Genomic DNA, 22389 nt, shown 5'->3' on the forward strand with positions numbered 1-22389 from the left:
TTTTGTGGTAGTCCCGATGGTACAATTGACTCCGATTGGTAACAAAGATGGTGATTTTTTTTTTTTAAAATTAAAAATATTTCAAAAAAAATAAGCATGAGAGTCGAGAATAGAAAATGGCCTGTGCATATTCAACTCTACTCGATTTATGCTAATTTTAATAGTTGACCCGGTAAAATTGAAGGTTTATAACGAGTTACTCAAATATAGTAGTAACTTGAGGTAATTATTTGGGAAAATTGCATTGGCCTCCCCTAAAGTTGATTAAAATGTTACTAACATCCCTTCTAGTTTTAAAATTAACACTAACCTCCCTTAAGCTTTCATCAAATACACAAACACTTCCCTTACTTATTAACACCGTTAGTTTTCAGTTAATTATTTCTCTTTCACAAGCCAGTTTGACCTCTCAGTCATCTTCAATCAAAAAAACTACCGTCTGACGGTGGTGGGATTACAAACCTCGATCGCTTCTTTTTACTGCTTCATCCCCATATCACCATCAATATCTATTCGTACATCATCATCTTTCTCCACATCATTATTCTCCCTTATGAGAACTCCCCAACAATAGTTGTTGATTGGAAATAGCAACCCAAAGCTCCATTGGCTCTTCATCTTCACAAATACAAAGAATTAGAAATTTTACCAATCCACACATATATCGTTGAAGGAACATGAACAATAAAAACAATACGAGAATCAAGAGCTAGCAGCCTAGCAATATATCCTTCATTAGGTACCGAATGATGAGGGTCATAGGTTAAATGAGAAGCCACTAAACATCCTACGAACATACTATAATTATGACTCGAAGGTATTAGCATCTGTGTTTATTGATGGAAAGGACGAAGCCGTGAAAGCAACAACTAAGGTTTGTTTTCGACGCCATCAGCTGTGTGTTTTCTGTTTGACAGTCACCTGGAGGTTCATGAAACGGATATTGAAAGGACAAAATTAACGGAAAATTAACATTGTTAATATGGAAGGGAGATGTTTGTATATTTGATGAGAACTTAAGGGAGGTTTGTGTAAGTTTTAAAACTAAAGGGGGTGTTAGTGTCATTTCAACGTAACTCAGGGGAGGTGAGAGTAATTTTCCCTAATTATTTTATCGTTCAATTTTATCTTTTATTTAAACAATTTAATTTAGAATTTGATCTTTTTCTATCCAATCAAATAAGTGATTTTTTCCTATTAAATAACTGCATAATATTTTACTCCCTCTCCGTTTCAAAATGAGTGTCACTTTAGCCAAAAAAAATTGTTTCAAAATGAATGTCACTTTACATTTTCAATACAACTTTAATTTTTTTCTTCCAACTTTTTTCTCACACAATTTTCAATGCAACTTTAATTTTGTCTTATAAAGTAAGGGCAGTTTAGTAAAAACGTTATATCCAATGATTATTTCATTCCATTTCTTATAAATCTGTGTACCAAAGTCTAAAGCGACACTCATTTTGAAACGGAGGGAGTATAACTTTCATTATTATTTTTGATAAATTGTAATTTTCATTATTTACCCTTCAAATTTAAACGAGAAACATTAACAACATTAATATTTAGTCCCAATTATTGTTTCAAGAAAAAAATAGAAACAAAAGAAGAAGGAAAATAGAAAGTAACATGTGAAGAGAAATAAGACATTGAGAAAAGAAAATGAAAGAAACGAACACCGTATGTAATATTCTCACGATGCAAATTGAAATGTTTTATTATTGGAATATAAAGCAAGACAAAGGGATCAATGGATCATATTATATAATAATAACATAACACTGTCTGAATTAGTTGCTGTCTTTGTTGTAATCAGGATTAGCCAAAAGGAAACTCTCAACTGCCTTTGTGAAACCTTCAAATCTCTCTATTCCAGCTTCCAAATAATCTTTACTGAGTTCAATATCATCACCTTTGGTATAGTATTTGGTTGTTGACTTCACAATGCATCCTTCCTCAGGGGTTGGAACCAATTTGAACTCAAAAACTATTTTCTCTAGAGGTTGATCTGACAAAGCAATACCTTCATATACACTGTAAGTGTACGCACAGTTTTCTCTGTCAACCATATCTATGTGTTGCTTCGTAGACCCAAAATCTGCTCACACAATTAATTAAGCGTATATTATATAAGTGTTTATGTATAAATTATTTATATATAAGCTGTTTCATAAATTAACATGGATAGCATAGCTTATAAAATAGTGAGAGGAATAAGTATCTATATGGTCAAACAAACTTAATTTAGATTTAAGACTTAATTGCACTTTTGGCCCCCTATCTTTTTTAAAGTTGCGATTTTGACCCCCTAACTAATTAAAATACAAAACAGCCTCTATGTATTGGATCATTGGCAGTTTTGGCCCCCAAGATCACTTTTGACTTAGTCTTCGCTGACGTGGCACCCACAATGATCGACACGTGGCACCTCACTTAAGGGATGTGGGTGCCACGTCAGCGAAGACTATGTCAAAAGTGGTCTTGGGGGCCAAAACTGCCAAAGATCCAATACATAGGGGGCTGTTTTGTATTTTAATTAGTTAGAGGACCAAAATCGCAACTTTTAAAAAGATAAGGGACCAAAAGTGCAATTAAGCCTAGATTTAATTACCTCCAACAAAAGTTAATTTCTTAATGGTTCCTGGGCCACCATCTCCTTCAAGAGTTTCTGCTTTCTCGATGAATCGTGGTAAAGCTTTGGGGTAGATGATGTTTCCATCTTCGACAATGCCTCTGTATAGTTTTTCAGCAGAGAGAGAGGAAACATACTCGCTTTCTGAAGTGATAACACCCATGATAATTTTTTGACTCTTAAGAAAGTTAATTAAGATCAATGTTCTCTTTCTTTTGGTGTGGATTGATATGTTGGCATATGCGTTAATTTATAGGCGCTGCAATGGAGCAATAGGTCACTGTGGAGTTGCCCCTAGAACACGAAAGTTTATAAGTAAGTTTTAATTTTCAATTTCATGTTTGCCAATCTGTAATAATTAATGTGGGGAAATGCTTGCATTATCGTATAGCAATTCCTCAAGGTCTTATTTTAGGCTAGTATAAATTAAAAAGTCGCCACTCCCGTGTGGAACAGATACCTCGATGATCTACGGAGGTTAGATAAACTAGGGCAAGAAAATGTTGCTTAAATATGTTATTTTATACTAATATGATCATCATAAACATTTGCGTGCATACAATTTCCTTAAAAAAATAAGATTGCATATGCATACGGAGATTGTTTTATATAAATACTAATTCTTTTTTTAAAGGATTCAAATTTGCATGCATACAAAGATTGTTATATATATAATTATTTTGGGTACAACTACAATGCTTCCTATATATTTATATGCCATAAACACATTAAAGTTAATCTGTTCCGCAAAAAAAATCCTCAAATATTTTTATTTATACAAATATTTTAGAATGATTTTTTTTTAAAATAAAACTATATAAGACTTCAATAAGTTAAATATTTTAAGACTTTTTTTTTCACATTTTATAAGACTTAAATGTTTAGAACGTTTTTAGAGAATTAGTCTTTAAATTTAATCTAATTTAATACAAAGATAATTTATTCAGACAACCCGAGTTATATAACTGAGTCATTTGATTCAATCCAGTTTAGTCACGTGTTTCGATTGGTGACCCAATTATTCGACCATTATACCAGTGACCCAATAGATGTATGTTTTATGACAAAATCTACTATAATATAATACATTTAATCTCCTCCAAACAAAGATTTAATTTGCCTTACCCAGTTATCAAAACTTATTTGTTCTTAACTATAATTTAAATTACAAAAGCATTAAAACCTATCTGTTTTTTCACAATTGTTTGAATAAGTTTTATAAAATTACTTTACTTAAATATGAATTTCAACTTCATCTCTTGCTTCTCTAGCTCCCAGCTAGAAACACACACACTATGAAATATGGGTTAAATAGAACTCCTAAAATCAAGCTTCTATTATTCTTAACATTGATGGTAGCTAGCTGCCTTGACAACCCCTCTAGAGATGGGTTTGGTGGTTTGCTTCATCAACTATATGGGATCTGGATATTAGGTTTCTTGGGGCTCCTCCTAGGCTCCTTCGAAATTCTCCATGCCAAGTTTCATGTCATTTATCAAGGGTTACTTTTGGCTAAACAATTGAAAGATCATGGCGTGGTTTGCTTCACAGACTTTCTTCTTTGTTTAATATCCTTTGTGATCACACATAAAGATTTCACAAGTTTACAACTTTGATTGAAGACTTCAAAGATTTACTTCATGAAGATTGGCGTGTTTACATTACCCACACTCTCCGAGAAGGAAACAATCGTGTTGATTGCTAATCTAGGTGCTTCATCTAGCATAGACATCATGATCCACGCTTCCCCTCAGTTCGGCCTCTCAAACCTCCTCAATGCGAACTCTATGGAAACATGGTTTCGCAGACTGTAGTTTTCTTTTTTTGGTCCTTTAGCTTTGTAACAAAAAAATGAGTTTTCAAATGTTCACTACTTCACTTCTTCAAAAGAGAAATTTTAAATTGCGGAATGTGATACCTAAAGGAGGCGTTACATAGGGCACTTTGATACTATATAATATAAACTCTTGCAGAGTTTTAAAAGTGTCATTTGTGCCTGTCATATACACAGAAATACCTGATAGTCGATCTTTTAGTAGATTTTGCAATATCGGTAGACATCCACAAATATAACTAACCGTTCTTTCCATAAAGTTGTACGGAAGATCATAAATTTATAAGTAACTAAATTTAACAACAACAACAAATGTATTTTTTTAGATAATGCTTTCATTTCTATTGATTTAGTGAAAAATCGAGATACATAGACATCAAATCTCACAGTTCCATAGCAAAAGGAGAAATTAACAAGTGAACACTTTATTTCAAACTTAAATTAAGAAAACAACAACAAACTGACAAGCACACTCATTTTTAATGACGATAGTAGGAAGGCTTGGTAAGTTGGAGGATGGATTTAAAAAAGTAATGTGTTTTTCATATTCCTTGCATGTGGTTCAACTTGTCATAGAGGGAACATCTCAGTTTCATCATTATGTTAAAGAACTAGAGATTATTAGAGATTTCATGAAAAAAGATTGGACAATAGCTATTAACGTAGATCCTCTTTTCCTTTTCTCATGTAAAAAAAAGCCCAAATAGTATTTTTATTAAAAAGGTCTTACCATAAAACGTAAAACGCGAAGTGAGTTTAGTGATGTTCTATCAATTTGTCACAAGGTTGTTCTAGACAATACTTCAAAGATCCTAGCGACCTTAGTGGATGAAGTTGGTATCTTAGCTCCATTGATAATGTGGAATATTTGAATCTCTCGCAACAAATTTATTTTTAAGGAAACAACTCCTATGAAGTACTAGATCATAACATCTATCTTTACTCAGCTACAAGTTTCCAAGCAGGCATTGGGAAGTCCAACCTCCCACTCTCATCGAACAACTCGTGAGATGTGTTGGAATAAAGGGGATGAGGATGCCATGATTCTCAATATAGATGGAAGTGCTCATACTAATCCAAGGAATGCAGGGTTTGGTGGCTTGGTGCTTAACCATGATGGAACCTTTCAATTTGGTTTCTATGGGAGTGTAGGTTTGTCCAATATTCTTCATGCGGAAATACAAACGCTTTTAGTTGGCATCAGACTGTGTTGGCAACCTGGATTTAAAAAAGTAATGTGTTTCTTATATTCCTTGCATGTGGTTCAACTTGTCACAAAGGGAACATCTCAGTTTCATCATTATGCTAATGAGCTAGAGATTATTAGAGATTTCATGAAAAAAGATTGGACAATAGCTCTGCATCACGAGAGAATGCCTACGCATATGTGCTAGCAAAGTTAAAAGCTATTAACCTTGATCCTCTTTTCCTTTTCTCGTGTAAAAAAAAAAAGCCCAAATAGTATTTTTATTAAAAAGGTCGTAACGCAAAGAAAGAAAATGCATAATTTTTACCCCAAGATAAAAACGTACATCAACATAGGCTCTTCGTAAAACGAAGCATGTAAATATAGTCAATTATCCATCTAACCATAGAGACGGGAAAATTATTAATTAAAAATACAAAAATTAAACTAGAATTGGTGGGGTGTACCTAACTCATGCAATAGTGCAACACATGAGAAGCCCAATAGCAAGCTATTGAAGTGGCTTCTCCCCCTCAAAAAAGTAATTTAATATCGTGTGACCCATTGGGCCACATATCAGATATTAAACTGATAAGAACAGATACTACACTTGATCTTAGCCAAAAGGCCGAGAAAGGTATGAGTTGAAAGAAGAGCTGGCTTCTGCTTTTATATCAACTGTCACTCAGTTTCTTTCTTCATTACCCGATGTGGGACTTATATGCAGGACCACCCTTTTTTTTTTTGTTGATGGAATATGCAGTAGCACCTTCATTACCCGTGCGTGACTCGCCACTTATTTTCTGCTGCAAACTTTCATTATCAGTTTTAAATGTGATGAGAGATTGTTGAATACAACAATTGAAACAATGCCTCCAGTATCAAAATCAAAATCATATCTCAAATTAAAATAGTCTGCAATTATACTAACTATGAGTTTTGAGTTTGAAAAGTTTAAGGCTACGTTCATAATCAGGGAATTCACTTCAGAACTTGTGATTCTTTTATGCTACAAAATTCTCTATTACTTGACATTATCTTCACAATCATCTGAGTTAGAAACAGATTTAACTTAAAAGTTATCACACAGTCACATAAATAAATTTTATGCAAAATTAATGTTGCTAGAAAGAAGCAGCAAGGATGGTGTGTAACCATTTTCCTCATGCTAAGCCACATTCCACCACTGCCAATGGAGGAACGGATCTGGTGGCATTTGGTAGTTAAGGCCGAGCCAATTCAATACCTCAGTCCAAACCTTCTTAGACACCTCGCAAAAAAGAAATAAGTGCGTGGAAGACTAAAGGGTTCTGTCACCTAACACACAATTCAGAGAGGTATCCGGTGGTAAAGAGTGCCTCCTAGAGAGATTGGTCCTCGAAAGGATCCTATCACGGAGTAGCTTCCAAGAGAAAGTCACAACTTTTTTCGGAGCCAGACTTTTTCAAATTTGAGTAAACACAACCGATAAAGGATTTTGCTCTGAAGATCATATATTTTATAAACCAAGTAAATAAGCTTAACAACAACATCCAATCAAAGAAAAAAAACTTAACAACAGCATAAATATTATTTGGATAGTGATTTCATTTGTATTAATTTATTCATTGATGAAGTGAGATACAACATAAACATCACAAATCTCCCAGTTGAAAAGTAAGAAAAGAAACTGACAAGAAAAAACTTTATTACATTGGAAGATTAAGAAGACACAAAAACAACTAGCAAGCACGCTCATGTTTAGTGATGATAGTAGCTAGACTTGGTAAATTGGAGGATGGATTAGTTGTAATTAGGATTGGCCAAAACATAACCCTCAATGGCCTTGAAAAGAGCATCCCCCTTGGCTTTGCCTTCCTCAACCTCCTTTTCAATTGGCTTAGCATCTCCTTTGGTTTGGTATTTAACAGTCGTCTTTCCAATAGACCCTCCATTTGGGCCTTCAACCAATTTCGCTTCAAATGATATCTTTTCGACTGTCTCTGGCAACCCGACTCCTCCAACTATACTATAGTTATATCCCAAGTTTGCTTCATCAATTGCATCAATTTGGTGCAACACATACAAGGTTTGTCCTCCTGCAGAAATATATGTTGGTTAATTAATTGATTTTCATCACTACTACTATTTGTATACAATAACATAAAAAAAAAAAAAAACATACGGTACTTTTGTATAGAAAATGTGTTTACTAACCCTCAACGAAAGTGAGCTTCTTGATGGTGCCGGCACCACCATTTCCCTCGACGGTTTCAACACTCTTGATGGCATCAACAGCTTTTGGGATGATATCATCAGAGTCATGGACAAGAGCTTTGTAAAGCTTAGCAGGAGCAACTGTAGAGGTGGTTTCTTGCTCAAATGTGAATACACCCATGTTTGGTTTAATTTGATAATTTGGTGATGAAGTTTCAAAGGGGAATTAAGAAACACAAGTAGTATTTGAGAACAAGATATGTATGTTGGTGTGTGGCTTATGAGCATATGGATATGGAAGCCTTTGTATTTATAGGGCACTGTCTTGGTTGCCACCCTTAATTTATTCCCCGGCCCCCTTGTGGGAACTTGTTGACTCAATGTCACAAATGAGAAGCTGTTGGCCCATCTTATTCTTATCAAACTTCGTGCCGCTACATAATCTGATTTTATTACTAGTTTAGTTACTCATGGATAAAATGTGGGAATATTTTAGAGATAAATATTATAACAACTAATAGCGAGAGATAATGATCATATTCATTATAAAAACTTGTGTTTAGTGTTTATTAGTCAGTTTTTTATTGCGTTAATTATAATTAATGTTTTTTATAAAATTTTGATTTTTAATTAAATTTATATGTGTAGATGTTTGTGAATTTGAAATAGTAAAAAGCTGTTTTTGTTTAGGAAACGAATTTTGTTTATCTTTTATCAATGTCAATAGCATAATAATAAATATAATAAAAAATCTGAATCCCTTATTTCAAAAAAAAAAAAATCAATCCAAAAAATCATGTATTCTTTTTATTTATTTATTGTGGTATGATGTATTCTTTTTATATACTGTTACATATCAAATAAATTCCTCTACTCAATTTTTTCTTCTTAATCGAAAACTAAACGATAAACCATTTGAAATAGCTGGAGTAATCTTATGTTAAATAGCTTTATGGTTTGAAGGATTGGAATTCAAAGAAGCTGCACAGATAAATTCAACAATGGTGTGCTTTGCATCGAGTGCTGTGAATTTAATGATGATTCAAAAAGAAAATAACGCACCGCCAACCATGAGAAACATACGAATGCGTTTAATTTGATGTGGACTAAAATTATAGACGCCCTTCCAGAAGAACCTCCTTTTTTTTTTTTTTTTTTTTGAATAAAGAAGAACATCCTTTTTGAATTCTTTTATTGTATTTCAATGTTTTACAAATATTTCTTCAAAAAAAAAAAGTTTTAAAATTTTAAATTTGGTATTAAAATTTTATTGATCGATTTCCTCGATACAAGTATTTGTAAAATACTCCCTCCTACCTAAATTGTAAGCTAAACAAATCAAATCACACTTATTAAGAAAACTAAAACATAAGAATTTTGAGTATAATTTTTTGTGTTTTCTTTTGTATAAATGGGAAAATATAAAACCAATTTTTATTGGCTATTGATTATGGATAAAATGGAAGAGAGTGAAAATTGAATGTAATTTGCATTTAATTTCATGCGAATAAGCAAAAAAAATTCTTGAAAAATATTGTTTTTTTTACAAAAAAAATTATAATTAAATAGGATAAAAGTTTTTGTCTTTTTTGCTTACATTTTGGGATAAAGAAAGTGAGTTTTTTTTTTCTTACATTTAGGAACGAATAGAGTAACTCTTATAAAAGTGTTGTGTTTATCCGCTCATTTTACTGTATTAACGCGTGTAAATTATGTACAATATTTTTTTTATGAAATTAGTTAGATTTTGATTAAAATTATATGTATGGACGTTTGTGATTTCAAATTGTAACATCATGCTTATCTTTTTAAATTACACATACAATACAATATAACAAAAATAAGATAACATTTATCATTTTCATTGACATCAACTATATATCATTATTATAGGAAAAAATTGCTTAAGAGCATAATTTGAATAATAAATAATCTAACTAAAAATTTTCTATTTTCTTTATACATTGATATAGATAATATTGTTCATGTTGTAGTGAGGTTGTTTATATTTTTATGAGATTTAACTGTTTTTTAATTAATAATATAAACAATGAGTTAATATGTGTATAAATAGAGTCTCTTATATTTATATATATATATATATATATATATATATATATATATATTACTACATAGTTTCTTATATTCATTATTGATGAATTGATCAATGTATTAATAAATAAGATATTTTAATATTAAAGACGATAAAGATTTAAATTTTCAAGTAATACTTATTTGGTGTTAACCTATATACTCTACGTATAATTATAGAGACTAATTTTTAAGGTAAATAAGAAGATATTGGATGATAAAATGGTTCCTCTAAAGAATTAACGCCACTCAATTCTTATTGCTAGGTTTAAAATCACATGTTGACCCTCATGTTGTTGATGGGGATCGGAAGACTTTATAGGGTTGGAAAGTGTAACACCCTGTTACCCAAAAGTAAATAAATAACAAATAATCATCAGAGTAATTCACCAGAAACGGGTATGCTACATTGCAATATCAAAATTCTTAAATAGCATATGAAACTATTTAATTAAACCACTTAATAAAAATGAAAACATAGCAGCGGAATAGTTTTCAAATCCAACAACAGCCTACGGCATTAAAGGCCTTAGCTTAATTCAACAACATCATTCAAAAGACAATAAAGGCTCCACATCAACAAGTTCCAAAATTCGATACATGGAAAAGAAACAACAATAATATAAATAACAGTTCCCATCCCACGTATCAGAGCCCTAGACACGACATTGAGCCACCACCAACTACTCAGGATCACCTGCAAGTTACCCAGAGGAAGGGCAACATTTTCAAGCAGAAGAGGTGAGATTCACAACAATATATATAGATATTAAGATCTTCAATTGAATCTAACACCCTAATCATCAAACACATCATCTTGTAAACATATATATGTGTATAAGTTACAAGCAACAACAACATCCACAATACACCATGATCGCAATGAATATATATATAAATGCATATTCAACACCAACAACATCCATCAGATAATAACTGAAACCAACAACCAAGACTCATGCAAATGACATGACCACTGCTAAGACACCATCTTAGACTTCTTAATGAAATGCAATATGCATGTGGTACCAAACAGGACCGAAGCCCTCACCGCTTTTGAATGGTTAAAGCATTCATCAGGACCGAAGCCCTCACCGCTGTTGAGCAACTCGTACTCCAGGACCGAAGCCCTCACCGCTGTTTTATGCATATGCCACGGACCTACTTGTGTATATCTACATACAACTGACCATGCAATGCAACTCAATATGACTCCACTTTAATAATATGTATGATTCAACAATTGGCATACATTTCAACCATCATCAGTAATCATTAATCCAGTAGTTCAATCAACCGAAATAATGCATAATTGCATATAACCATGCTCAAAAACAACAACATCAACCACTACTATTCAAGCTAGCAAAACAACATTCAGGAACTGTGCAGCTCGCCTCGCGAGCACATCTGCTCGCCATGGCGAGTTCACAAAAACACTAGCTCGCCATGGCGAGTTCAAGGCGAACTCGAGGCGAGTGAAAATCAGGTGCTCTCGGAAAAATGCCATTTTCTCACTCAAATCCAAATTCTAAGTTCCCTATTCATCTTTTTAGCCTAAAAATTCCACCATTCATCATTAGTATCATCTAGGTACCTTAAACCATCCCCAAAACATCTTATAACAACTTTTCAAAAAATCAAGTTTTAATCTGGGCTACTCGCCATGGCGAGTTGGACTGCTCGCGAGGCGAGCTATGAAGTTGCTTACTCACCATGGCGAGCACAGCTACTCGCGATGCGAGCGATGAACTTCTGTACGGGCAGAAAACTGGTTTTTCCCAAAAATCCCAGTTTCCTTCCAATCACTCCCCAAATCAGTTTACAGATGAGAATTGAATGTTTCTATGCAACCAAAACCAAATTCTAACATCAGAACAGCAGTATCTACCCCAAAAACCATAAATTCAATTAAAACCCAATTCTTCAATTTCACTCCAAAAACCTGTTAAACTCAAATCAGACTTTAAAATCTACACTATTGAAGTAAACCTCACCCTTACCTTAGTTCGGAATGAAAATGCACAGCAAAAATGGATTCCCTTGGTTCTTCTCTCTTGTTCCTGGTTTTCTCTCCCTTGGCTTGGTTTCACGTAAACTGCTTCTGACATCTATTTCTCAACTTTCCTCTTACTTAACTCCCTAATATTTCCATTAGCTCCCCATTAATTTTAATAATTATTTAATAACTCTCCAAACTCCAAAATAACTAATATTTCATACTTATTCTAATTATTATCAAATAAACTATATAATAGAATAATACACCACATAAAACACTCAAAAATCACATATATATATATATATATATATATATACTCCGCATAAATCACCAAACATCATATATAAAAAAAATATATACTCCACATAATTCAAATTAATTAAATAAACAACTGGGGCGTTACAGAAAGGATCTCATCGCATCCAGACTTTTCATTTAGTTGGCTCCACATGAGCGCATTCTCACAAATGTTCGTAGGAGCAAGTGGGGAATGGGAATATCGCTCACATGTACTAGTTGTGGGAGTCATAATGAGATTACTCTACATGTGTTGCGTGATTGTGTGCATGCAACTCAAGTTTGGCTTCGACTGGTTCCATCTAATTTTATTACTAGTTTCTTTTCCTTCTATTGCATGGCATGTATTTTCACCAATCTCAACAAGCACAATATTGGTCCTAACAAAGATGGTTGGCGAACAATTTTCATGACGATATGTTAGTTTATATGGACGTGGAGAAATAAAGCTATTTTTTAAAGACAATTTCCAACGGCCTTATGATCCGGTCAACGTGATTCAGAGCTACTCAAAACACATTGAAGAGTGCACATCTTTACAACTTCATCAAAATCCTCAACATAAGGAGATTATTTACATTGGCTAGAAGAGACCTCCACATGGTTGGATCAAACTCAATAGTAATGGGGCTTGTAAAAGGAATAACGAGGCTTCGGGTCGCGGAGGCTTGTTTTGCAACTCAGATGGGCGTTGGATCAAAGGCTACATTAAGAAGATTGGTTTGTGTGATGCTCTACATGCGAAGATGCGGGGCTTGTATCTAGGGTTGGCGATGGCTTTGAGAGACCGCATTCCACAACTCATTGTGGAGAGTGATTCAAAGCTCTTGATTGACATGACAACGTATAAATGCAATCTTTGGGGATTGTTCTTATTTCGGTGAGACATATTCGCAATCTTTTGAGTTTGGATTGGCAGGTCCAAGTTCTTCATACTTTACGCGAGGAAAACCGAAGTGCTGACTGACTTGCTAATTATAGTTTGTCTTTGGATTCTTATAATTATTATGTGGTGGAGTCTCCTCCTAATGACCTCCGTAGCTTACTTTTTGATGATATTTCCGGAGCTTGCATGTCTAGGAGTGTTCAACTAGCTTAGTTTTTTTTTTTTTTTTTTTTTTTTTCGGGCTTAGGCCCTCTTTTGTAAAAAAATAAAATAAAATCCCAACTTACATTGATAATAACAAATTATTAACATTTTTCTTTAAAAAAAAAATTTATTAACATTTTGTAAAATAAAAACTTAATTATTCTTTGCAGACACAACTTAAATTGGATGTAGAAAAATGACCAAAGGAGACATGAAATGAAATGATCCCCTAGGGTTCCTTTTTTGGGTTGTTCAGGGCTTCAATTAATGAAAAGAATAAAGGGTTAATGGTGCTTTACCCCTCCTGTAATATAGGTCATTTTTTATTTTCCCCCTGCAAAATAATTTTTTTGATTTAATACCCCTCTAATAGGTCATAAAAAAAAAAAAAAAATTCTGCAAACCATTAACCCAAGAATAAAATAAGGGCCCAATTTCATACACATATTAGTTAATTAAACATTTTGATTAAGAACTCTAACATCAAAATAGAATCATCACCGTCATCTTCATTTTTAAGTGTAACAACAAAAATATAAAATCAATGTTGAAAAAACCTCAACGGATGCTAAATTAAACCCTTCTTCACACTTCACCTTCTCAAAACGTCGTCGTTTCACAAAATCCCAAATTATCGAAAGCATTTTTCTTCAATGTCAGCCACCGGTGGCGCTGCCATCGCCGGCGGAAGCCGCAATCGTAATAGACATCTCGGCGAGAATCGTTTCTATAGTCCACCACCGCTTCGTAAACACAGAGAAAAACAAGAACAACAAAGGTCTTCGCTTTCTAGAACCTCATCGGAAAATAGACCCGGTTCTTCTTCCGATTGCTCGATTTCTTCACGTGCTACATCTGATATTTCAAATTTGGATCGGTTTTTGGAGTATATTACGCCCCATGTTCCTGCACAATATCTTCCTAAGGTTTCAATTTTCATCACCTTCAATTCAATTGCACTTTTTTATTTTCTTTTTAAGAGTTCAATTAGCATAATCATGGACCCTGTTGGCGAATTAGTGAATAAATGGGATTTTAAATAATGGGTCAATGTTTGATTCATAAAGGAATGAAATTTTAGATGTCTCTTAAATTGGGCTGTTACAAAAAACAACATAGTATAACGTGTTAGTTTTTTAAGGTTAATGTCGGTTATTTGTTTTGTACTTTGTTTTCAATTCAAAGTACATTTTGGCTTATCTGGGTGGAATATGTTGTTGTTGTTGTTGTGTTGTGTGGGAATGAATTGAACAGACAAGTTCAAGGAGATGGAAAACCAAGGAAGCTGAATTAGTACCGTACTATGTACTTGGAGATTTGTGGGAATCTTTTAAGGAATGGAGTGCATATGGGGCGGGTGTTCCTTTGGTGATGAATGGCAATGAATCTGTGACACAGTATTATAATGTTTCTTTGTCTGCCATTCAGCTTTATATTGATCCCACGAAACCTTCCACGCGGTTAAGGTTAGTATGTTGCCATGAAATGAAACATAGCATTTTTAAATGTTGTTCTTGAATGATTGGCATTCTACTATAATTTTGTTTTGTTTTTTAATTCTGTTTTACTATTTTCTTTTGTTATGACTTATGACCACTTGCATTAGTGTATCTAATAACATGCATCATATTCTGCATGCTTCGTAAATGTGGCTCAAATTGCCAACTGACACCAGTGTTATTATCAAATAGAGGCGTTATAGTGCTACTGTGTAGTCGATTTTCAAGAATCTGGTATGAAAATCAATAAGCTAGCCCATTTTGGCTACGAGGGCGTTAGCGGCCATAGCAGTTGTAGCGACAATAGAGGAAAAAAAAGAATTTCGTTTTTTTGGGAAATGTTAACGAGTGCTCCCGGGGCACTCTTTAAGAACTATAAGTGGTAAGCATTTATGAAAATATGTGTATTCAATGCATTGAAAATCAAAATATTTGATTTTTTTAAAGAATAATTGTTTATTTTGGAATGTTTAAAGAGTTTCCCGGGGCACTCGTTAACAAGACCTTTTTTTTTCCTATAAAAAAATAAAACTGTAGTGGCATTACACGAGCTGTATTTTAAAGGGTCTTGTTAACCGGTGCCCTGGCACAGGTTAAGGAATCCAAAAGTAGAAAAATTGTCTTGGAAATATAAACTGTTACTTTTAACTAACTAATTATTACACCATTTTTTAATAAAATCTTGCCTCTTTTAGCTGCTTAACCAATGCCCCGGGGGCACTGGTTAACATTCTCCTATTTTAAATAAGAAAACTGAAGAACCAGAGTGTTATTACTCATATAATCTCGCTAAGACATAAACCTCTCTATACATAAGCTGTGCGCTGCCTCCTTGCTTTTCAACAAGCCATCTTCCATAGTTAGCGAGACTTTGGTGTTCTTCTGTCAAACATCTGAAATTTATTGGTTTCAGTAATAACTAGTCAGTATTTTTTATTTTTTTTGAAAATTGAGCTTGAGTTAATATCATGTCGCTTTCAAAAAAAAACTTTATGCAGTTTCTTAGTTGTTTGCAGCATACCTTTTTTTATATATAATTGACTTATTTTAACAGCTACGTGTCTTCTGCTATTTGCCCGCATCATTGTCTGCTATGTGGATTTTTGTCATCCCTCTATTTTCCATGACCTACTATTGATAACGATGCTGAGAATGAGAGGGTTTTACTTATTGTTCTCTGGTGCTAGAGAAAAGATTTAAAGAAGGTTCACATATGTTATTATTAAATTAATTAATCATCACATATTCACAAGAGTATTTTATCTGGTAGCTTTAAGCATAGCCTCTGTTGATTTAGACTTGCTAGAAACTGAATGTGATAGATAATTAATGTCACTCTAAAGTCTAAAAAGTCGTGTTGATTTGAACAGGAATGATTTTATCTGATGTCTGTATCCAAGCCTTCCAAAATATCCACATATTTAAGAATTTTGATTCTCTAACGTGAAAAAATGAACAGAGCTTAAATAAAACTTCACTTTTCTCTACAAATGGGAAAAGAATCGACTGATAATCTCCCTTGACAACCGTGGTTGCTCATTCTTATTTTAGTGTTTTATTTGTTCTTGAAAAATGAGTAGATGGTACTGGCTTGTTTGAGGATGGCTATACTAAATAAAAGTATATACAAATGACGATAGGCTCCGATACCAGCGTAGGTTCTGGTTTGAGTTTAATTCATCCTTACAAAATCAACCTGTATGGTGGGACTTACGTTTTCTCCAATAGCTTCTCATCGTTGTGCTATGGAGACGCCTTTGGCATATTATAGATAACATTCTCTTAATAATTGCACGTTGAAGGAGAACCTATATGTAGGAGGAGAGGGGAAGGGAGAGCTTCCATCTTTTTTAATAGAGAGTTTGTAGAGAATGACAATTGAAGGCTTTATAATTATTATATTTTTAATTTTAAGAGTAATATCACAACATAGACTGGGTTTGAAGAATTTACCAAAACCTTCTAAAATTCTTTACCGTAATATGGGGGAACTTAAAAATTTATTGGAAGGGGATTTTGGAGGGCTTGGAAAAATTCTTTAAACCCTTTTCATCCCTTTATAGTAATCTCAAAATCAAAAATATATTAATCATAAACATTCTCTTCTCGTTCTCTACAAAATTACCCTCTCAAATAAGGTGGGAGATTTCTCTATTTCTTTCTCCTCCTCCCCCGACAGCAATTCCCTTCCCTCCTCTCCAAACTCCCAAACAGAGCAAGAAGCTTAAGAATTCACATGACTTACTGTCTTGTATTTTCAATCTTTCATGATTTATTTCCTCGATCACCACGTGTATATCAGGTTGTCTACAGTGGGTAAGTTGGTTGCATATTTACATGTGAGGGATGTGAGATCTAAAGAACCTGGCATGGGAACAATAAGAAAGTGACTACCGAAACTCGCCTCTTTTGTATGTACGTATAAATCAGTTCAATCTAACTGTTTTAGTACTACAGATAAACTGAGTTTACTTCTGACACTGCAACTGTATTTTAGACAATTGGGTTGAAGTCAGCACATTTGCTCCACCATTCACAAGTCACAATACTCCGTAGCTCCATTAAATAATTGTCACATTTTCACTTGTTGCCACTGAGAGAGTATTCGGTCGTGCTGCTCATAGCCTTCTTGTTTCTTACTTCAATGAATCACATCCTACAAGTTCTAAGCAACATTTAATATGATGCATTTTATCTTGGTTTTATTTTAACAAACACAATCATTTTGATGCCACAAGATCACTTTTACAAGACTGTCTTTTCACTTTACCTTTCTAATGTAACAAGTTTTGATCTTATTTTGAAACAAATGTACCAGTTTACCATTTTAGCTGAATCAAAGACTGTTGAACATAGTATCATTCACATTTCCACCATATTCCAGGAAATCTAGTCAAGAAAGTGACTCCGAGTCAACCAGAGAGACAAGCAGCGATAGCAGCAGTGGCTATTGTAATGAAAGAGGACCAAAAACTAATCACGGCAGTGGGAATCATCTTAATGCATTGGATGCATGCAATCATGCTGTGGAAAGGGTCTCATTAAGTAAACCTTCAACGGGTTCACCGAGTGAAGAGACTGAGAGCTCCAACCCTCCTGGTCAGCTGATATTTCAATACTTTGAGCATGAGACACCTTATAATCGTGAACCATTAGCAGATAAGGCAAGATGCTATCCTTTGGCTGGTTTGAATGCTGGGGCTATATTGCTTTTTAACCTAACATGTATTTGTATTTCTTGACTCAGATTTCTAGTCTTGCAAGTCAATTTCCAGAGTTGAAGACTTACTGGAGTTGTGATCTTTCACCTGCAAGTTGGGTTTCGCTGGCTTGGTATGTTGTTTTCAACCTTTTGTCCATGATATTATTGTGGTTTTATAATGTACATGATAATTACTGATTCTAAATTATTTGTTGCTCTGAAGGTATCCAATATATAGAATACCTACCGGTCCAACACTGCAGAGTTTGAGTGCCTGCTTCCTGACTTTCCATTCCCTGTCAACAGCTTTACAAAGTATGTCTCGGTGTCTTTGTTTAGTTTCTGTGTCCGCAAAATGATGGCAACTAACATTTTGATCTTTGAATCAGGTTCAAATACTGACCCACTTAATATTCATTATTCAAGAGGTAGGGACATATCATCCAAGCTATCGTTACCAATCTTTGGGCTTGCCCATCACAAGTTCAAAATTTCTATCTGGGATCCAGATGGAGTTTCTGAATCTCAGAAAGCCAATTCTCTAGCACGAGCTGCTGAAAATTGGCTTAGGCTATTGCAAGTAAATCATCCTGATTACAATTTCTTTACGACCCATCCTATATATTCGAGATAGCAGAGCTTTCCCTCAACAGAAGCAGCCCAATTCTCAAACTGCGGCATGTATTCCTTCCCGGTATCACTTCTGTTGTTCATTAAGTGAACTGTTATTTTTCCATGTCTTCAATTATAAACACCACGATCGCTTGTGTCTTCGTAATATAAGCAAGCGGGGTTGCTTAACTAGGGGATTCCGGGGAGAAGGAAAGTTATTGAAAATTACAAACATTTAATATTTATATTGACCCGCTTCTGATATCACAGAATGCAAAAGCCCTTGACCAAGATTTTCTGCTTCTTTTATGTCACTTACCCGAGGATGATGTCGAAAATATCCAACTGATACATATTTCACCTGATACTGCTTGTCTAGTACAGTAGCTACTTTATACCTGATACACACCCTTTTGGTGAGATGAGATGTAATTGTCTTAAAAGATTTACTACCCACTTACTTAACTGATTTGGAAATGTTTGCCATTATTATAACATAAGCCAACATTTTTTTTTATGGAATCTTGACTTTGTGATTTGCAGTATGTATTTCTATAATATTTTTGGGAGGGACTATGTGGGATTGGAAATTAAATGAGATGAGGACCATACTTAACAAAGCTGATTATCCGTGCCAAAAGAACTAATGATGGGTTACCAGCAGTAATTTATATAATTATCATTTCCTCTTTAATAGAACTGCAACAGTTAATTAAACTCAGACAACTAGACAACATAAAAACCTTAATGGGAAATTACAGATGTGAAGTGTGGTAAGCAAATTGAGAACTTCTGGTTTCTTAAATTTTAAACATGATTCCAACATAAGTGATGGAATGGTGTGAGTGAAACAGCGTCAAAAGCTCAACGATAAGGATATGCAAATTCAGGATTTCAATTAGTATCACCATGACTTTGTCAATGACTACCAAATATTAATCAATCGTAAAATTTGCCAAATAGAATCAAACATAAGAAGCAAAGTTATGTGCATGAAACATTGAAAACAAACAAATTGGAGAGTAAGTCACACAACGATTAAAAGAGGATTGTTATAGCAAAAGATTTTACAGTCAGATTTTAGTTATCTTTGAGCCAAACTTTAAATTACCAATATTTTTTTCTCTTAGGAATTTTAGAGTTGATAGTAAAAAACAAATGACTTATTTGCAGTGTAAGGTTTTTTTTATTTTTTAGGGGAGCAGTGAAAGAATTTATTTCTGTCGTAATTAATTTTTTGATAATTATATCCTCCCGCACATAATCATAAACCTGATTTTAATAAATGAAAATTATCATCCAAACAACCTAATTACACTTGATTTTAGTAATCAAAATAGAGAAATTAATTACAGACATATATCTATGTAACTTGATTTCGATTGGACTAAATTATTTATATATTTATAATACAGTAGTGTAAGTAACATGCTCTCGTAGCTCAGTTGGTTAGAGCACCTGTTTAGTAAGCGGGAGGTCTTGAGTTCAACTCTCAACGAGAGCAAATTTTTAATATTCCTCATTATTTTGTATATCTGTAGCGGACTTGACTGTTATTATATTATATTCTTGAGGCAAGTACGAGTAAATAAAACCCCAGTTCTGGAGGTAATTGTGCTGTCTTTAATAAAAGCCAAATGAAATTGATTTGTGTAAAAAGAAAGTGTAGTTCATAATTCATAACCTCGTAGTGTGTATTGTTTTTATTTTGTTTGCTCAATTGGATGAGAGGTAGTTGGAGATGAGGAAATCTTGTACTTGTCCTCTAAACATATCATATTTTCAACTTCCACATAAGGTAAATACTCCTACGAAAAATGTAGAGCATACTAAGAACTGACTTTGAACTTAAAGTTCGGATAACTCCAAAGTCGAGAAATAAGTCACAATTGTTTTCTAATGACGACTAGAGTATAATACTATGTCAAAATTGCTTTAGTACATAAACTCTTCTCTAAAACATCCAATGGTGACTGGAGCTGAAAGCTCGGATAACTCCAACGTCGAGAAATAAACCACAATTGTTTTCTAATGACGACTAGAGTATAATACTATGTCAAAATTGCTTTAGTACAGAAACTCTTCTCTAAAACATCCAATGGTCCCTAGCACACGCGTGTGTCCACGCACGCACGCACGCACACTCTAAAAACAAATATCATAGTTCAACTCGCAACACTTTTGAGACGATATTATAAGAGAAGAAAATGTATGATACAAGTTGAAATATTTTTGAATGGTGCATCTTGTAACAAAAAAACTAAAGTTCATATATACAACTTTGATCCCCCTCTTCCTTTACAATATCAAGCTATGTTCCACCTTTTCAATATGTATTATTTTAACCAATACCAACCAAATTTTTTATTGTTAATAGATCGTGGAAGACACTTAAAACAAGATCTATTACTTCTATCACTAAGTGTATATTTGGTAACATGATGGTATGTCAGAATCACAATGATGCACCATAATTTTTGTAGAAACTATGAAACATAGTTTTTTGAGAATTACGTTGATTCATTATGTTCTGATATACCCACCGTAGTACAAAACATTGGCTAAAAAGTTTGTCTAATGTTCTTGATAAACACATTTTTACTGGCCATCAAAATAAATTTGCCACCAGAACATAAATCATAAACAATTTATAGCGGGATAGCTTCAAGATTGTATTTACAAGAAAATCTAGTTAGAAACAAGAGCATCAACATATTTTTATCAACCTATAATGTTGTCGGTGGACTAGTTCCTTGGTCAAGTAAGTTATGTTTAAATGGGTTATTGAGGTCGAGGAAGCTTTGTATTCCTGAAAATACATAATACAACAATATTTATTCTTTATCATTTATTAATTATGAGAGAAAGGGATGGATGTTCATATCAACTAAAAAAGGAACATAAGATGCTTACCCTACACAAGAATGGACGAGGTCGAAGGGCCAGGTGATGTTGAGAACACCAAATCATATGTAAGATTTGTACAAGTGAAAAGTTAGTGTCACTCTTACAAAAGGAATAAGAAATAATTACCCTATCATGTCAATAAAACCTTTTTCTCTTTTATGGCTGCTTCAACATTTTTAGCAGTTAGCTAACACTATGAGTTATATGTACCTATGTGTAAAATTGACAACAATGAGTGAAAAATATGATGAACTTCACAAGATTTTACTTATTTCAATTTTATTTGTATCTTGCATAGATTTTGTAGGCCTTTCAAAAGTCGATATCATTTGTCAGCATATTTTAAAATGGGTTTGGCTAACATATTATTTCTTTCACTATAACACTATTATTTTTTGCTGTATTGGTCGCTCATCACAGATTCAACCGAAGGGGTTACACATAAAATCTCACCTTTAGTCAGTGTGTTTTACCTCTAAGTTATTTTAAGACAATAATTTTCTTTTTTGAATTCTAACATACGATGACAGAAATTCCACTCATCACATATTCTTTTTTTGGGAGAAGCACATATTAACAAATTGATATATTAGTCTCTTCTTTTAACACAATTCTCACATGTCATAAAGTTAGTTACAATTTTATACTCTACATAAGATTAAAATTTTAAAGAGTAATCAATCATTAATTGAAATTTATTGTAAGATAAATCAAATTTGAGAAAACTCATAACAAATACAAATTAATTACATTTCATCAAATTATTTTATACATAATGATGAAAAAATATTGCACCACTGTCCGTAAAGTTTAATTCAACTCACAACAACGTCAATATTGA

At 33.5% G+C, this 22389-nt stretch overlaps 3 protein-coding genes and 2 non-coding genes across 5 annotated transcripts; 2 read left to right on the forward strand and 3 right to left on the reverse strand.

Moving 5' to 3' along the window:
- Positions 1-1663: 1663 nt before the first annotated feature.
- On the reverse strand, positions 1664-2855 carry LOC25494100 (nodulin-13-like). Its single transcript, NM_001425034.1, has 2 exons — positions 2612-2855; positions 1664-2098 (listed from the first exon to the last, which is right to left on the reverse strand). The coding sequence occupies exons 1-2, from the start codon at positions 2793-2795 to the stop codon at positions 1791-1793; spliced, it is 492 nt and encodes a 163-aa protein (NP_001411963.1). The 5' UTR covers positions 2796-2855; the 3' UTR covers positions 1664-1790.
- Positions 2856-6103: 3248 nt separating this feature from the next.
- Positions 6104-6293, reverse strand: LOC112421434 (U2 spliceosomal RNA). The gene has a single exon (XR_003011766.2). It is a non-coding gene; the product is annotated as a U2 spliceosomal RNA (small nuclear RNA).
- Positions 6294-7233: 940 nt separating this feature from the next.
- Positions 7234-8146, reverse strand: LOC25494101 (ABA-responsive protein ABR18). Its single transcript, XM_013602837.3, has 2 exons — positions 7849-8146; positions 7234-7730 (listed from the first exon to the last, which is right to left on the reverse strand). Exons 1-2 carry the CDS (start codon positions 8027-8029, stop codon positions 7435-7437), a joined length of 477 nt encoding a protein of 158 aa, XP_013458291.3. The 5' UTR covers positions 8030-8146; the 3' UTR covers positions 7234-7434.
- A 5635-nt stretch (positions 8147-13781) lies between these two features.
- LOC25494102 (uncharacterized) lies at positions 13782-19179 on the forward strand. Its single transcript, XM_013602838.3, has 6 exons — positions 13782-14254; positions 14583-14794; positions 17712-17991; positions 18075-18160; positions 18253-18344; positions 18419-19179. The coding sequence occupies exons 1-6, from the start codon at positions 13982-13984 to the stop codon at positions 18661-18663; spliced, it is 1188 nt and encodes a 395-aa protein (XP_013458292.1). The 5' UTR covers positions 13782-13981; the 3' UTR covers positions 18664-19179.
- Positions 19180-20071: 892 nt separating this feature from the next.
- On the forward strand, positions 20072-20145 carry TRNAT-AGU (transfer RNA threonine (anticodon AGU)). Its single transcript has one exon. It is a non-coding gene; the product is annotated as a tRNA-Thr (tRNA).
- Positions 20146-22389: the final 2244 nt, after the last annotated feature.

Source organism: Medicago truncatula, chromosome 4, assembly GCF_003473485.1.
Source record: "Medicago truncatula cultivar Jemalong A17 chromosome 4, MtrunA17r5.0-ANR, whole genome shotgun sequence".
NCBI classification, from domain to species: Eukaryota; Viridiplantae; Streptophyta; class Magnoliopsida; order Fabales; family Fabaceae; genus Medicago; species Medicago truncatula.

Bases quoted from the DNA above. Each gene is read 5' to 3' on its own strand.
- LOC25494102 (XM_013602838.3), top strand. From the start codon at position 13,982: ATGTCAGCCACCGGTGGCGCTGCCATCGCCGGCGGAAGCCGCAATCGT. The intron at 14,255-14,582 runs GTTTCAATTTTC...TGAATTGAACAG, and splicing joins CTGCACAATATCTTCCTAAG to ACAAGTTCAAGGAGATGGAA. The intron at 18,345-18,418 runs GTATGTCTCGGT...TCTTTGAATCAG, and splicing joins CCTGTCAACAGCTTTACAAA to GTTCAAATACTGACCCACTT.
- LOC25494100 (NM_001425034.1), bottom strand. From the start codon at position 2,795: ATGGGTGTTATCACTTCAGAAAGCGAGTATGTTTCCTCTCTCTCTGCT. The intron at 2,099-2,611 runs GTAATTAAATCT...TTGTGTGAGCAG, and splicing joins GAAATTAACTTTTGTTGGAG to ATTTTGGGTCTACGAAGCAA.
- LOC25494101 (XM_013602837.3), bottom strand. From the start codon at position 8,029: ATGGGTGTATTCACATTTGAGCAAGAAACCACCTCTACAGTTGCTCCT. The intron at 7,731-7,848 runs GTTAGTAAACAC...ATATTTCTGCAG, and splicing joins GAAGCTCACTTTCGTTGAGG to GAGGACAAACCTTGTATGTG.